Genomic DNA, 17,492 nt, shown 5'->3' with positions numbered 1-17,492 from the left:
CCATTAATCACGTGGATGTTGAATGTCCGTTCTAATGATCATTTCGTCTTTCTTCAATCTTTCAGAACCGGCATACGCTTACATAACCTCATAAGCAATGGGGACTTCGTATAAGCTTGGAATGGACGAACTTTCCGGTCGGTCTTCCAACAGCATATGGAAGGCGCTGGTCGCTGAATTCATTGGTGAGTATTTTTGCTAGCGAGTTGTTCTCCATACCATGAAGATTATTTCTAAAATTTTGTCTTTCAATTGATTTAGGTATCTTCATCCTGAACTTTTTTGGCTGCGCTGCATGTACTCATGCAGCTGGAGATAAAACACTCATTTCACTTGCTTTTGGTCTGAGTGTATTCATGGTTGTGATGGTAAGTCTATTGGTTTTCTAGAATCTATAAGGTAGATGTAGCAATGCAATGAGTTTACTTCGCTCCCGAAGAAACTAGTCACTATAACTTTTACGTCACGTAGACTATCGTGAAGATAAGATTCGATCCCAGGTCCTCGACGTGACAGGTGTTCGTTCTAATCACTACTTGAGGTCCGTCCTGATTATGTTATCTCTACACAGTTAAAAATAATGAAGATTACACGTCATGTAAACTTCATTTATGCGATGTAAACATGATGTCATGTAAATTTAAGTCTGAAATCATGTAAAAATGTGTTATATATCATGTAATCACACAGGATCCTGCTGGATTACACGACATATAATTGAAGTTTACATGACATATCATGTAAATATTCATGATATTCAACGCTCCAATTATGTGCATTATATGTCTCACAAATTTACACGTTTCGTTCGAACTGTGTATCATTGAGACCTCAAATTAAAGAGGACAAATTCAAATTTATTAGAGAAGACTTGATCTTCCCCTTTTTAATATATGCACTGAAGCCAAGCGAAGACATTTTTATGTACACATTTTATCGCCATAGAGATATCACAATTCTAAGAAATTAAAAATTTCCAGATATATTTTTATTGCACCACAAATATAATGTCTGTATTTGAGCTGAGGGATCAAGTGCCCCTAGCCTGCACATTTCAAATTGTAATGAACAGTAACAAAATAAGATAATTTTAAGTTTTGCGTTTGATGTTGCTTATTTAAATCTCCAAAATCTAAAAATTATAGACAATTGTTAAAACATACGATAAGTTGTTAAGATTTTTCGAAGCTATTCAAAACATCTCTGTTGTTTTTTTTTTTTTAATCAAATTAAAAGCTATTGGAACAAACTGCACTTCAAACATTATTCTTTTTATCATCTGATGGATTTCCAGCTCAGAAATTGTCTTTCGTGTAGACAAAGTAGGGTGCACTTTGGCACTTCCATGATTCACTTTGGCATGGGTTTTTTCCCGATCGAATTGTCTGAAACTTTGCAATAAGAAACACTTCAGTACGACGCGTATTGTGGCCAAATAGGAGCTCAGCAGCTTTCAAAAAAAAAACGCTGTCGAAGTGAATCAAAAGTGCGAAGAATAGGATCCGGCTCCCTGTTGCATAAGATTACTTAGAATAAAGCTGTTCTAGGTTTTGAGAAAATGGGATGAGATCAAGTCTACCCAGTCTTCCCTATTCACGAGTACGAGTACTCACAGGAATATCAGGAGGTTCACTGGTATTTATGAGTATTCTTGGTATTCCCGGATTATCAAGCATACTCATAGATATTCTCAAGAGCTGTAGTATATACGAATGCTCGGGTATTCATGGATAACACTCCGGAACAAGTTATTGTCTCAAGCACCAAAATACCGATATTTACTCTATTTGGGGTCTCTAAATCTATTACCAGGTCCGTCACACTCGGGCTCAGATTAGGTACCACATCTAGTACTGCATTTCGTCCCTCGGTAGTGCAAAAGGTACCCAAGTTTGACAGATCGCAGTACACTTTTCACGGCATTCTAGATTACCTTATGAGCCATAAAATTTTGGGCAACTGCAAGGGACATGGAGGTCTTTAATTTGTCTTTGCTATTACTGTTTTCAAAAAAGCTTTAGCATGTCTTGTTTTTGAGATTTTTTATGTTTAACATGAACTATTGATCTATTTTTGACCTTAAATGCAAGTTTACCAGGTTGTATGCTGATTTATTTTCTTAATTTACTACAGAAATCAGTGTTAAAGAACACAAAACAACGACGTTTGTAAAACTTGCGTTACTAATAAGCTAATTTTGATAATTTGAAAAAGTATTGTATCAGGCCCTATAAAAGAAACGACAAATTTTGTATGGACTTTTTAAACATGTTTGATGAGCTGTAGCAAAAAAATGTGACGTACTGGATCATTTCTGAGAGCAACAATGCAGCATCCCTAAATTTACCATAGACATATCTTTGAGACACTTAAAATGATTAATTTTGTTCCGAACGAATCCTAAATCAGTATATTGTCGACGTGGATCTAAAATATGCATTAATCATTTCAAATCAAAATGTTTCACTCAACTGAGTTGATCTTGTACAGATTATGAGCTTTTTAGACTTCTCCAATGAAGACTGAACCTGTAGGCGTGATCCTCAGCCATGTTTTCTCAACCATTTTTATTCCTAACTAGTGGTCCCGGCAAACTTCGTCTTGCCATCAAGTAGGCTGTTGAAAAACGCCATGGAACGCTCCGTGGAAAATGGAAGTTCCGTTCACTCCTGTTTTTTCAACTTTCCCGTTAAATATCCTTTGCTTTTTTTTGTTTTAAGTTCGTTTAGAGTAGGTGAAAAGTGTCGCGATCGGTTAGTTCTGTTTGATCTATCGACCTTGACGCTTGCTCCTACGGGGGCGAGCGACGGAGGCAGGATCAAACATGTCGCGCGTCGGTCTAGTAAGTGAAAAAGTGGCGTGATCGGTTAGTTCGGTTAGAGTAAGTGAAAAGTGCCGCGATCGGTTAGTTCTGTTTGATCTTTCGACCTTGACGCTTGCTCCTACGACGGGGGCGAGTGACGAAGGCAGGATCAAACATGTCGCGCGTCGGTCTAGTAAGTGAAAAAGTGGCGTGATCAGTTAGAGTAAATAAAAAGTGCCACGATCGGTTAGTTCTGTCTGATCTTTCGACCTTGACGCTTGCTCCTACGGGGGCCAGCGACGAGGGCAGGATCAAACATGTCGCGCGTCGGTCTAGTAAGTGAAAAAGTGGCGTGATCGGTTAGTTCTTTTTGATCCTTTGACCTTGACGCTTGCTGCTGGGCAGTGCGTCAAAAAAGCCAAGTTTTTTTTCCTTATCGGGTCGCGCGCCTTTTTTTCTGAGTGCTTTTATATAGCCGAGCAAACGAGTGAGGCTGAGAGTGGATTGTGGCTGCACAGTGAAGGATAAAGGATCAATTGGTGAGCTCGTTTCATGCTACTATTTCTAATCTATAAAATATGTATGACTGCACATTTAATCGTTACAATTGTGGGACGTAAATATGAATTTTCAACAAACTATGAATTGTTCGTCACTGTGAGTGTCGACACAAACTCTGATTCATGAATTATTTATGTTTCACTTTTTTTTTATTTTCAGAACACCCCTTTTTACCTTTATTAAAATTTATTATTTAGTAAAAATAAAAAAAACTTTGAATGGTTCGACACTACAAGTGTAGACTTGCGAAAAGTTCACTTTATTCAACAAACTTTGGATGGTTCGCCACTGTAAGTGTCGGCATAAGAATAAGAGTGTTCTATGATGTTCCAACCAATTAAGTTTTTTGTTTCTTTTCAAATAAGTAAAATATAATAACACATGATTTTGTCCTGACAGCTGTAGGAATGTTACATGTAGGTATTTGTTCAACAAACTTTGAATGGTTCGTCACCTCAAGTGTCGGCATAATTTTCCACTACATAGAAATTGTTCATATCAAATGAAAGTATTATATTTACAAATCATTATTTATCATGGTCTAATCGCTTATCAAAGTGAATCCTGTGACCCAACGATCCTTCCCATTAACAAACATCCCTCCCAGTAACCTTTGTGGAGATGCAGAGGCTAACACGGTCTCCAAATAGCAAAGGTTACACACTAACATTCCTTCCCCCAATCCCACCTGACTGCAAGGACGTGGCCGGCGCCGTTATTGACCCTGTATAAATAGAGGTACTGAATTATGCACATTGAAGAAGATTATGGCCAATCCCAGCCAAACTTCTAGTTGATTCTTTGTGCATTTTCACTGACTTCGGTCAATCACGGAATAGCAACCATTGATATGTGTAGTCAGTCTAAGCTAAGCTAAGCTAAGCTTCCCGTTAAATATCCTTTGCTTTTTATACACACAAACACGTCGGAACACTTCAGGAACATAACTGTAGAAGAATCATTCTAATCCGTCGAGCCGTTCTCAAGCCATTTCGTGACATACAAACACCACTCCATTTTTATTTATCCCTAACTAGTGGTCCCGTCAAACTTCGTCTTGCCATCAAGTAGGCTGTTGTAAACGTCAAGAATTCCCCCATACAAAATGACACCTTAGTCTTCTCCCGTTTTCCCAATTATTTCGGAGACTTTCCAGAAATTTTTCCTCGCACGAACACGTCGCATCTCTTGAGGAGTATAATAGTGAAAAACTTGCGTCAATCCTTTGACTCGTTCTCAAGTCATTTCGTGACATACAAACACCACTCCATTTTTATTTATTCCTAATAGTCGATAGTGTTTGTAAAAGTTTTGTTTGAAATTCTTGATAACTTTGGGAGTACATATAACAGTTTTCCAAACAAAAATTTTGTTGAACTTTTCAGATTTAAGAGACATAGATACAGGCTGTAGGGGACACTGGGTAGACTTGTTCCCCCGAGGAGACTTGATCCCTCTCTTTTCTCTCGGATTCTAGAATTTTATTCCAAGTAATTTAGTGCAATACTTCTTTTCTACGAACGACAATGTCTGAGCTAAAAATTCATCTGATGTAATAATGAATAATATTTTAACAGCAGTTGGCTTGTATCAGAAGCGCATCCACGTTCGAAACCATGGGTTGGACAAACGTTGGCAAAAATGTTGTACACAGTAAAGCTAAGAAAAATTTTAACCCTATGGATTCTGAAACTGAAAATGAAAGTTACTATATTTCTTAAAGTGGTTCAAAAAATCGTTTTTGCTCCACACCACTCATTCGATTTTAAATCAAATTCTGAGTCTTCTCCCAAAATTTGAGCTCATTTTAATGAAAACTGGGACTGCACAAGCCCTTTAAAGTTTATATGGAAATTACTATGGGAAAAGCAAGCAATTCACTCAATCGGTCGTAGTGTTTGCCGATGTGCTCTTGGGGATTAGAGCTACGTTGGTACTGTGAGATACAATAACCAGCTACAACTTTGCCGAAAACCGTTTTTAAATCGGACGCCCCAGTAATTAGTTTTTAATTTTTGAATGAATTGTAAAACTTTGGCTACAATTATTGGCAATGTTGCCTGTTCAGAAGTTAAATGAGCACTGCTGAAGAATTTGCGACTGGATATAAATCAATAAATAATTACTGAGGCGTCCGATTTGAAAACGGTGAAAGTTGTAGCTGATGAATATATCTTACAGTATCAATGTAGCTCTAATCCGAAAGAGCACATGGGCAAACACTATGACCGATTGGATGAATTGGTTGTTATTCTCATAGTAATTCTCATATAAACTTTAAAGGGCTTGTGCACTCTCAGTTTTAATCCGAATGTGCTCAAATTTTGGGAGGCCACTCAGAATTTGATCTAGAATCGAATGAACGGTGTGGAGCAAAAACGCGAAGGGTATCACAAAACTAAAAAAGCTTTCCGTCTTCATGAATTTTGCTTAGGCCGAATTTTGCCTCAAAAATTCAGCTTAGATTTTTCCAAGAAGTACTACAGAAATAGAATTTATCCAAAGATTATTTCGGAAATCATAAAAATTCCTACAAAAAATCTATGAGAAATTTTTCAAGAAAGTTCTGATTCCTCCAAAATTTTATCCTCAAATTTCCCCGGGACATCCTTCAAGATTTCTGGTCAAAACATCTTCTAAAATTCAATCAATAACTTCTCCAGAAATGCCTCAAGGATTTTTTAGAGATTTTCTATGAAATTGTCTTTCAGGATTACATAAGATTTCAACTAGATATTTATCTTAAGATACCTTCAGCAATTGCTCCAGAGATTCCTTCTAAGATTTCTACAGGAATTTCTCCACTAATTCTATGAGGTTTTCTAAAGTAAGTCTTGAATGTTTTTATTTTAAGGGTCTCTTCCAGGAATGTCTCAATGGAAAAGCCCAGAATTTTTTCCTGAAAAATAAATCCGTGAGATATTTTTGACGAAAATCCTAAAGTAACCTCTGATAAAACCTGTTCACCCTTAGTGAACAAAAACCTCTGGAAGAACTCTTGGACTTACGAGGATGTTTGAAAAGATTGCATAGATAATTTGCAGGGATAATCGAATAGAATCATTAGAATCTCATGATAGTATTTCGCAGAATACAGAGATAGAATCTCGAAAGAAGTTGTGCAGGAATGAATGGAGGAATTATTGGAAAAATTGCTGTAGTATTTATTGGTGTAAAAACTTGAATAGATTTTTGAAGATTGCGTGGAAATGTTTTGATAAACATTTTGAGAAATATTTTGAAAACTGCAAGGGTAGTGTTTGGATTTAATGCTGGAATATACTTGGGTGAAATGCTGAAGAAATTCATAGAAAAAAAGACTTGTTCGAAGAACCTCTCAAGGAATACCTGGGTCCCTGGGAGGAAATGTGGATGAATTTTTGAACAAGTGGAAGAATTCCTGCAGGATTGTTAAAAAAAACTTTTAAGCTATTTTTAAAAAAAAAACTCTGGAATAAGCCTTTGTGGATTTCCTCGGAAGAAATTCTGGAAATAATTGGAAGATATCCTACAGTAAAAGCTGGAGAATTCTGTTGATGAATTAAAGAAAACATATCTGGAGAAAATTCCAGGATAGTTTTCGAAAAATCAAAATAATACCAAAGGAAATTACTGGAGGATGTAGTTTTAGAGTTCTCATGGATTTTCTGGAGCAAACTCTAGAAAAATTCTTATAAGGATGCTTTAAAAAATCGACGGAAGGATTTCTGGGAGAATTGGCAGATAAATCTCTAGTAGAATTTTAGGAGATATCCATTTAGAAGATCCTGGAAGTATTCTAAATAAAATTCATATGATTTCTAAAGCTTTTCTTAGGGGAATCTGAGCCAAAATTCTTGAAGATCCCTGTTGAACCCAATATAGTCTCTGAAGGTTTCTCTGGAGCCTGTAATATTTTGCATCAGGATTCAATACAAGCAGAATAAGGAAATAAGATACTTTAGAGGACATTTTGGTTGAAACAAAGACTTTAGAGACCTTACATTAAAGTAGAGACTTTAGGAGACTTTAGGATATTGATGAAATCATTTTTCAAGAATTAACTAAGTACTAGTTCCATAAATTTCTACGGAAATTCTGAGTCAGCCAAGAACTGCTTGACACTCTGGGAGTTCTATAGGAATTGCTCTGAAAATCGTCAAGAAGTTCACAGTAATGCTCTGATAGATTGTATCGACTCGACTTATAAAATAAGGCCCTAATTCATAACTTCTTCCAAAGATTCTTTAAGAATCTTCTGATAACTTTCTATAGATGTTCAGAAAACTTGTCATGAATTACTTCTAGTAATACTCACGGAATTTTGTTTCTAAGAAACCATTCATTGATTCGGATATTTTTGAGATATTTTTGACGAAAATCCTAAAGTAACCTCTGATAAAACCTGTGTAAGTTTCAAAGTTACCCTTGGTGAACAAAAACCTCTGGAAGAACTCTTGGACTTACGAGGATGTTTGAAAAGATTGCATAGATAATTTGCTGGGAGAATTCTGTTGATGGATTAAAGAAAACATATCTGGAGAAAATTCCAGGATAGTTTTCGAAAAATCAAAATATTACCAAAGGAAATTACTGGAGGATGTAGTTTTAGAGTTCTCATGGATTTTCTGGAGCAAACCATTCATTGATTCGGAAATGCCATTGAGGATCGCTAAATTAGTTTTTTTTTTAACGATTAAAGAAGCTTCTTGTAACAATTGTTACAGTTAGTTTCAAAAGATTTTCACTTTAGATGTTCTCAATCGTTCCTAATACGAGCCAATTTTTTTTTTGGAGGTCATGCTTCTCTAGGTATGAGAAACCATGAAAAACCATATCATGTCTTCCACTCTTCATAGTAATAAGTACAATGCCCTTCTACGTTGTCCCGCGGTCCCTAAGGTTTACATAGAACATGGGACAAGTAGGCGTTGAACGACAGTACGAAGATGATCGAGTTTGTATGTATATTGTCCAGATGATAAATAGGAAGAGATCATTGGAGTTCACTTGGTAATTTATTTTAAGCAAACCTTGAGCAAACTTGTCGAATTTAAAAATATTTCTTTCATCCACAATTTCAAAATCAATCCCGACTCAAAAACACAAAATAGACACTGACATTTTTGCCATTAAACGACTACAACAACATATCAACATAAGTTCAATCACTTTAGTCATAATTCTGCAAAAGCTATTTGGTCAACGTTTATTTCAACAGTCGAGTTGACATTGGCGCCATACATTTAGACGGCCTTCATCTTTATTTTGAGGGCCCCTAAATAAAACTCCGCACTGGGCCCCAAAAACCCTAGCGACACTGCCTGAAACTAGAAATCCTTTATAAGAGAGATTCGCGGAAGCTGACATTTCTGTCAAAGTGTGAGCCAATCGAGCAGCGAGAGCTGTCAAAGTGTGAACCAAACGAACATGCGTTATGTTTGTTTTGAACTTTTTTTGAGGAGTAATGTAATCCGCTTGAAATTATTTCGGTAAAAGTAATTTTGCATAAAACAAAAATAAATGAAATTTTTTACTTTTTTGAATTTTTGTCAATGCGATTTTTAGTTTTTGATTTTTTTGGCTGTTTATTAGTTTTGATATGTAGCTCAAAGATCTATAACGAAACAAAATACACTTTATAGCAATGAGGAAGTCATGTCCGTGTTACAATATTATTCTCGACGCCGAGCAAAATGAGCACTGCTGGTCTGTTGCCAAATCATTCCATTTTACTTCCGCTTATCTCTCTATAAAGGATCACTACCTGACACTACACCAAATTTGCGTCGACTGCTTTCGGATGCGATCAATTTCATCCATTCAAGTTATAAGCATTTTAATTTAGGCAAAATTTGGCCTATCTCAATCATTTTGTCTATCCTCTGTATATCGGTCCATGATCGGTTTACCATAGGGGCTAAAGGTGTTTCTATTTTACTGGAACGTTACACATTCCCCGAACATCCGATAGTGTCCCCCAGGTTTGGAGCTTGTTTAGATGGGTTTTATTATGCACTGCAATGGATCATTAAAATAACCAAAACGGCCGCTATGGAAAGCATAGATAGCGGCACCGTAGCCTTGTGTGTTTGACAGAACAGCAATGCTGTCACAATGTTAAATCCCATATACAGTGGCGCCTTTGTTTTGATGCGGTGACCACTGGCAAAAACTACCTTCAATGATCCTCTAATCAGAGCTGTAGCAGTATACGATAAACAGGCTATCATAATGTGCTGCAAATCATGATTGTTACAGAGAGCGATAAGTGAGAGATTCTCTGAATTTTATCATTTATTATTATTATTATTATTATTATTACTTATCTTTATTAGAGTGGCTTTTCGCCCTTGGCGAGTTCACCACTCCGCTCAACCAGTCAGTGATTGTCGATAGCGATCGAGATCGATACCTTTTTAATCGTTAGCGATTGCCATCATGAAAACTGGTTGGTCGGAAGAGGATCAACTTGATCAGGACTCCCCTTAACAAATAATTTGATGATTGATTTCCGAAGTCCAGATTAACTCAAATGCTGAGTAGATTTTTTCCAGAATGGTAGTGTGTGGAGTGCTCAAGAGTAATCATAGTCTACATCTAGGCGTATTCTATTGTATAGGGCTTAGATGATTGACGTCGAAAAAAATCCACATAGAACCCATGTGAAATTTACTCAGGCGATGTTTGTCATTCTTTAACTTATTTTCCATTAAAATGAGACAGCATGGTTTATATGAGTACATACCATAAAGCACACCATTACTGAGCCACTTCATTACTAGCTGGCTGTCCCGTTATGAAAAATGTTTAAGAACGATATTTTGCCTAGTGTCGACTTGCAAACATTTTATTGAATATTTAAACATTTTTACTTTTACATTTTATTGAATATTTAAACACAATTACTTTACCTACCACCACAAATTAAAAAGGTTCCATTCTTTTCCCATGTTACATGCAGACTAAGAAAACGCTTTCAACTGTAACAACATGTAGTCAATTGATAAGGCTTCTTATTTTTTTTTATCTATTTCGTTTATTTGAGGCTCAAATGATAAGGCTTCTTATGATAGCAATAAAACAAGTTTTCTTTTGCGCAGCAAGTTATCTATTTGCTTTTCTTCTAGTTGAGTAGTTAGTCACAGGCAATCAACATTTTATATTTCTTCTCAATAACACAATAAACCAAAACATACTATTCTACACACCGGGGTTTTAGTTACAATAATCTTGAATGTACAAACAATTACGCGAGGATTACTTACAAACTAGTAAATATAGTGTACAAGTATTGACTCTATAGTATTGTTCGGGTTAAAGCTTTACATGTATATTAATTGAAACTCATCGTACAATCAAGGGTACAACTATGCTTATCTTAACTAATAGGCCGATTCTAACGTTACATCGAAAACTTTTATATCACCTTGTATGTAGACCGTCTCAACCAACTTGGGGTTTTCTCGAAATATAAATTCGGCAATCAGTTTCTCGTTAAGATAGACCTGATAGCTCACATCGGTGCACGCGATTTTCAAGTGGAACGTTTTCCCCGGCATAAAATCAGTCAAATTCTCCGATCGTTCCTCACGATCCCACTTTCCGTTGAGCCAGGAATTCCGACAGATTACGTGCTTTCCGCCGACATTGCCAAACCGTGGATTTAAATGGAACAGGATACTGGGATGAGGCCAAACCTGGTGATTGCTTTGAAGATTCACGTAGAAGGAATGCGGCAACAGTTTGATGCGACCCCTTATGTGTAGATTTTTCCCATTCGTAAATGGTTCTGCCAGTCGACCGGTATAAGGCATCAGTTTATAATGACTGTCGGAGGTTTCCGGAAAATCGAAGTTTTCCTTCGAAATTTGTTTGATTTCCTCCAGAACGATGTCCGGGTAGCTCTCGACGAAGATCTGCTCAACATTCACATCCTTGACGTCTCCCTTAACTTCCAGTGCGCAGATTTTCTTATAAGGCAGTCTATGCTTGAACGTGTTGAAATGCCGGCCATTGACACACATAAGGAACTCCTTATCGGTCACCAGTATTTGAATATTAAACTTTTGTCCACGATGCAGGTTAAACGATAATGGAGATGCCACTTCTTCCTTTCCCCACACTCCTTTGACACGGCAGTTTCGGACAATGTAGTTCTGTGGGAGCCTCGGGTTGAAATGCAGCGCCAGATCCGAATTTTTGAGCATCAAATTAATTGAGAATCTCTCACAGGTCAGCAGAATACTCCCACTTATAATGAAGCTCAGGCCAGGCGAAACTTCCGTGATGTTTTCCAAAGTGTATACCACTTCCGTTGATGAACTTTTGTCCAAACTGATTGACCCCGGGGAGGTAGGAGATTCCTGGTACGCGAAATCGCAACTATCGAGAGATTCCGAAGACATATTTTCTGCTGACTCGTTTCTATATTGGGCAATGTAGTATTGAAACAATTGATCCCGACGTTTGCTCTGTATATGATCTCTACATTCCACTATGGAACCTCCGGAGCGTATGAATACGTCTGCTATTTCTAACAAGTCGGCACCAACACTGAGCAGCAGATAAGCAACGACTGCCATTTAGTAATAGCTGCTTACTACCACAACACATCCGAGAGGGAACGGAGGGGACATTTTGCTCCGCACTCGTGTGTTTACTACTCAAGGCGATAACTAGCAGCTAATAACATTTTATTTACTTTACGTGAACGCTGTCCGACGGCGAATACAGAGTCAGTATTATCACACTACATGCACTGGTTAGTTGCACACAGAAGAAATTTCGAGCCGTGATGTGAATGCCACAATGTTATTTTCCACTACGCTGCGACGAAACTAATTTGCATTTTGCATTTTCAACGCGAGAAATCGATGTCTCTGAATGATGTTTTGGTCTGAGACTGCGGATTTGTTTTGGTTTTGATTCACGTGATGATCGATGCGCCGCGAGCCGACCGTTTGACGTTTGAGGAGGTGACCAGCTGGAAATAGTTCAAAAATAAATTACAGTCGACTCTCCACATCTCGATAACTCTCCCTATGTCGATGATTGCTTTGGTCCCTTCATTCTGAATACAATTTCTCTCTCCATATCTCGATATCCTTCTTATCTCGATATCTCCATATCTCGATGTGTTCCTGATGATTTTATGTTCCCAATTTTCTCTCCATTTGTCGATTTGAATATTATCAAAGGTTACTAGACCAAATTTAAGCGATTCAGAAAAATTACTCGAAATGAAGTTTGTTTGTTTATTATTTCCCTAATAACGGAATGATTTTCAATCTAGTGTTCACTATTGTGCTCTGCAAGATAAATCCTCGTAATGCGATTATCTGAAAATGTCGATATATTTACCGTCGCAGTGATAATGAAAATCACCAAATCTCGCATAACTTCTGATCTCGCCCTAAAAGCCATTGGTAACTATGTGTGTAGCTCGTTGTTTCTGAGCATTTGAATGGATTTTCATGTTATTTAACAACGCTATGGGGAAGAAAGGATCATTATCTACCTGCCCGTGATGTTGGTTTGGATGCTTAGTGCTTATTCTTTCATTTGCTCAGAAACAACGAGCTACACACGTGGCTACCAATGGCTTTTAGGGCGTTATCTCAGAGTATGCGAGAAATGATTCAGATTTAGCAAATTTGAAACACTTGCGTCCTTGAAGAAAATAGAAATATTAGAATTAGAACGCTAGAGGCGCTGTTTCCTCCATACAATGGCTGTGATGCAGATGAATCAACCACAGTAGCCTTGAATTCCATTGGCGCGAGCAACCGGTACTCAAACTGTCAAATCATTTGTTTTGTTTTTTCGCACATTTTGATGTTGAAGGAAAAATGAAATGAGTAAAAAGCCTGAAACAAGTGTGGAAGAAAAACCTTCATAATGAGAGTTGCTATTCCATAAGCTAATTTATAAAGAAGTTTTGAAGTGACCCACAAGTGCAAGCAATGCGTTTTTAACTTAACAGGTCTCTATGGTGCATCTTTACGTATGGAAGAACGGAAATTGCACGCATCTCGATAGAACAACACGATGGTATCCTTCATAGTAAGAAAACTGTTCTGAATGTATTGAAAAAAAAAATCGTATCTTGCCAAGAGCTTAGCTGATTCGTAGACGCAAGCTTCCGCAGTCAGCTCCAGGACAAACCAATTGTATAACTTCAATTCGGTACCGATGCTGCGCCTTTCATTTTCCCTTCCGTCATATTACTGGTACTTTTGCTCCAACACTCATGGATGCTACAAATTAAAGCGTCCGGGGGAGGACTCAATCAATGCCTACCCAGTGATAACAAGCACCAATCCATCAATATATTTTTATAGCCGTTCATTTAAAATAAATCACACACCTAGACGACAATGCATGAATAATCAAAACTCTCTAGGGCACACAAACCACACGAAAAACAATAGAAATATTAGTAGTAGAACGCTAGTGGCGTTGTTGTCACAAAACTGATTTCAATTATTATTGCCTTAAGGCGAAGTAGGCCGTCATTGAAATTTGTACGCGTCGTTGATGATTGTTGCTGATTCACCTCACGATTTCGAATCAAAGAAAATCGGTTGGTTTTGTCATGCCACACTTGAAAAAGTATCAGCATACTTTATGCATGTTAGCGCGTACAGTGATACTTTTCCAAGTCAATAAAAACTATCAAGGCTGAGTATTATCACTTTGAAATGCAAGCTGAAAAGTCATCATTGTTGTCAAAACGAATGACGGGCTACTTAGCCTTAAATTATGGATTTCCATTGTTTGTTCAACACCATGTCGTTGTTTTGGTTTTTAAAATTAATCTGACACTTTGAGGCCCGGTACTCACGCTGTCAGTTCGTGGCAAACTAGATGTTGGTAACACGAACAGCAGCGACATTAGCATTCTTAGGTTAATGCTTCTACTCGAAAAACCCATTGTTTCACCTAACACGCTCGAATGAAGGCTAGAAATACGACAGAATCAATATTTTGGTTTCGAAAGCAGGTTGCTATGGATAAGTTGAAGGAAATTTGACACTTTGAGTACCACCTCGGAAATTCGCATACTTGATGTTGGTCACAAGATTAGCAGCGACAATAGCGGTCTAATTATTATGTCTATTTTGAAGAACGAAAAAATCCAAGCCTACTTGAATTTTGACGTTGCGTTTGAATTGCGCGTATAACTTCTGCGCGTTACCGCCGCCGCTGGATGTAGATTTAAAATGAGCGCCGCAATAAATTAATGTTCTATGTCTCGATCTCTCCCTATCTCGATGATCCCTTCGATATTGAGATGTGGAGAGGCGACTGTAAATAAGAACGCAGCCCGAGGGGGGCGAGGGGCGACACTCGCAGATCACCGTTTAGATGCACTTATGGATAAAATCCGATTTTTTAGATCAGTGCATTATTCTAGATTTGCCGTGCTTCATGCGTTGACATCTTCTGTTGAACGATGCGCGTAGATTGATGAGATGCAAGAAGATGTGAATGGGTGGCGGGAGAATCAATGATGATGTTGATGATGGGGAGCGTAGAGCTACAGTTTTTTGCAAACAGTTTCAATAATGCATACAGTGGATCCACAATTAAGAATCGTCCACAATTAATGAATCAGCTGACTTTAAATGACAAAATAACAACAAAAATCAACACAAAACATCACGGAAACAATTTTACTCAAAATAAATTATAAGCGAAAATGTTTCCGTGATGTTTTGTGCTAGTTTTTACTGTTATTTTGTCCTTTAAAGGCAGCTGATTCATAAATTGTGGGTGATTCTTAATTGTGGATTCACTGTACTTGTAATTTTCATTGTTGTTACTCTCATATTCAATACAAATCAAGCTAGGTGAAAAAGAATTGTGAGCTAGGTGAAAAAGGTGTGAGCCTTCACGTTAAATGTAAGTAACTGGTAGCTATTTGTTTCCAGAACTGCATGCAAAATGCTCACTTCTTCTAAATCTACTAATCACTATTCTGATCTTTAAGGCGAAGTAGGCCGTCATTGAAATTTGTACGCGTCGTTGATGATTGTTGCAAATTCATCTCACGATTTCGAATCAAAGAAAATCAGTTGGTTTTGCACTGACACAGCTGAAAAAGTATCAGCATTCTTTATGTATGTTAGTGCGTATAGTGATACTTTTTGAAGTCAATATCAACTATCAAGACTGAGTTTTATCAGTTTGAAATGCAAGCTGAAAAGGCATCATTGTTGCCAAAACGAATGACGGGCTACTTAGCATTAAGGAGCAGCACTGCACTACACAATTTCATCGTTAAAGTGAACCGAAAAATATAAGACCCTACCTTCAAAAGGCAAAGAGCAATGAGTTTTGTTAATATATTGTTAAATTAAAACTCGATTCGATAATCAATAAAATATGTATTTTTGGGTAAGGGCGTCTACAGAGAATTTATCAATTCACAACATGCACCAATACTAAAAATGGGTTAGAAAATATATTACTTGTATTTTCCGAGCTTCTTCCGCTGCCCTTTCTGATTCAATGCCACCAGGAACGCCAACTGTTTCAGGCCATCTCCACCCACAAAGCCTCTCGATCACCGAAATGATCCAGATGGTTTATCCTCCAGCCACATGCCTCTTCTCTCGGACCTGGTTTGAACATGATACGTCTCGTCTCGAAGACAACCACCAATCTGATCGTACAAGAACCGCTTCCGTCGGGAAATTCCATACTCAGTTCTTCAGCCTCTTGAGTAGTCTCGTGCACCACGCTTCCGTCCTATCCATCCTTTCCAGTAACATCATGGAACCGATGATCAGCATCCTGCTGAATCTGGGCCAAACTCCGAACCATTAGCAAACTCAGGAGAATATATACTTGGTGTTCCAGAATTCGAATTTGTCATGGTGTTCGGGAACATTCCATTGATGATGCAGCTCCGTGTTGCTTTGTTGCTGATCGACGACAACTTAGTCAATCCGTTAAAACGCTCATGTAAGATGAGGAAAGATGAGCTAGATTTATGAAGATGGATAAAGATGTTTTATAAGATGCCATAGATGCAACAAGATAATATGTTGCAGAAAGATGAATAGTCATCGCAAAGATTGTTCAAAGACATCCTAGTAATCTAAAATATCTGGATGTGTCGTCCCCCTCGTACACATGGGACAATTGGGTCCTAAAATTTTTAATGAAATCTTGTTTTTATTTAATAACACGAAAGAGCATGTTACTCTAACTACTTTAGCAATTTTTCCCGCTCAAATAATGGCTATATCATGTTTGAACTTTAATTTAAAAATTTGGTCCATAAATGAACCTTGACACTTTTGATCATGTTTGACGTTCGCTTAGTCGACAAAAACACCACAGGGGTTTTAGTTCGACCACTGGGGTTGTTCCTATCTGACATTTCGTAAGGAACACGGAAAACAAAATACACCCCAAATTTGAGTTTAAGCCAAAGGATGTGACAAAATCTAAAAAAATGTTTTTTGGGCTTAAACCAACGGAAAACATTAGAAAATTGAGTAAACATGTGCTTTTGGCCTAAACTTAAGCGTTTGGCACTAAAATTGGGACAGGGCTTTAGGACCCTATTATGCGTTTATGGGTAGTATAAGTGGCGAACTCGATAAGAGCGTACAGTCACATCAATTATAATAATAACGCCCAAATCTAGCAAATTCGAAAATACTAACCACGATTGATCGCGTCTTTCGCTTCTTCATTTTATTGAAAGCGCCTAAGCCGCCTAAGCGTAAGCGAACTGCGAATTGCTCATTTAATTTTTTTAAAGAAAATATGTACATTATAAACATGTTTTCGGGGATGCTATTCGATTACTTGCTTAATTTTAGCTTCCTATATCAAATAAGGGTTATTTATTTTGGTAAAACTGCGTTTTCTCTATACCTATACTTTATTCCCTTAATAACAATGATCCTTCTGAACTTTCAGTCTATCGGGCACATTAGCGGTGGACACATCAATCCTGCAGTAACTGCTGGCTTACTTGCGGCTGGCAAAGTCAGCATTGTTCGAGCACTTTTGTACGTCGTAGCTCAATGTGCCGGAGCAGTGGCTGGAACTGCTTCACTAAAGGTAAGGGACTTAGAAATGATAATCAAGTAACTCGAAGATTTTAATATGAATTATGAACATTTAC

The 17,492-nt window shown here is 37.6% G+C and overlaps 2 protein-coding genes across 3 annotated transcripts in view; one reads left to right on the top strand and one right to left on the bottom strand.

The window, feature by feature from the left end:
- Positions 1–17,492, top strand: part of LOC5578361 (aquaporin AQPcic) — an 85,515-nt gene that overhangs the window by 67,015 nt on the left and 1,008 nt on the right. For both annotated transcript variants that reach the window (XM_001656882.2, XM_021844836.1), the window contains exons 3-5: positions 66–185; positions 262–368; positions 17,285–17,428. In XM_001656882.2, coding sequence (XP_001656932.1) covers positions 98–185; positions 262–368; positions 17,285–17,428 — 339 coding nt within the window. In that variant the 5' untranslated portion in view covers positions 66–97. The remainder of the gene's footprint in view (positions 1–65; positions 186–261; positions 369–17,284; positions 17,429–17,492) is intronic.
- Positions 10,432–12,320, bottom strand: LOC110676547 (32 kDa beta-galactoside-binding lectin-like). The gene has a single exon (XM_021844835.1). The coding sequence runs from the start codon at positions 11,926–11,928 to the stop codon at positions 10,729–10,731; it is 1,200 nt and encodes a 399-aa protein (XP_021700527.1). The 5' UTR covers positions 11,929–12,320; the 3' UTR covers positions 10,432–10,728.

The sequence above is a fragment of the Aedes aegypti genome, chromosome 2, assembly GCF_002204515.2.
Source record: "Aedes aegypti strain LVP_AGWG chromosome 2, AaegL5.0 Primary Assembly, whole genome shotgun sequence".
Taxonomy (NCBI): Eukaryota; Metazoa; Arthropoda; class Insecta; order Diptera; family Culicidae; genus Aedes; species Aedes aegypti.
This window is presented reverse-complemented; position numbering and strand designations above follow the sequence as displayed.

Coding starts and splice junctions, on each gene's coding strand:
- LOC110676547 (XM_021844835.1), bottom strand. CDS start 11,928: ATGGCAGTCGTTGCTTATCTGCTGCTCAGTGTTGGTGCCGACTTGTTA.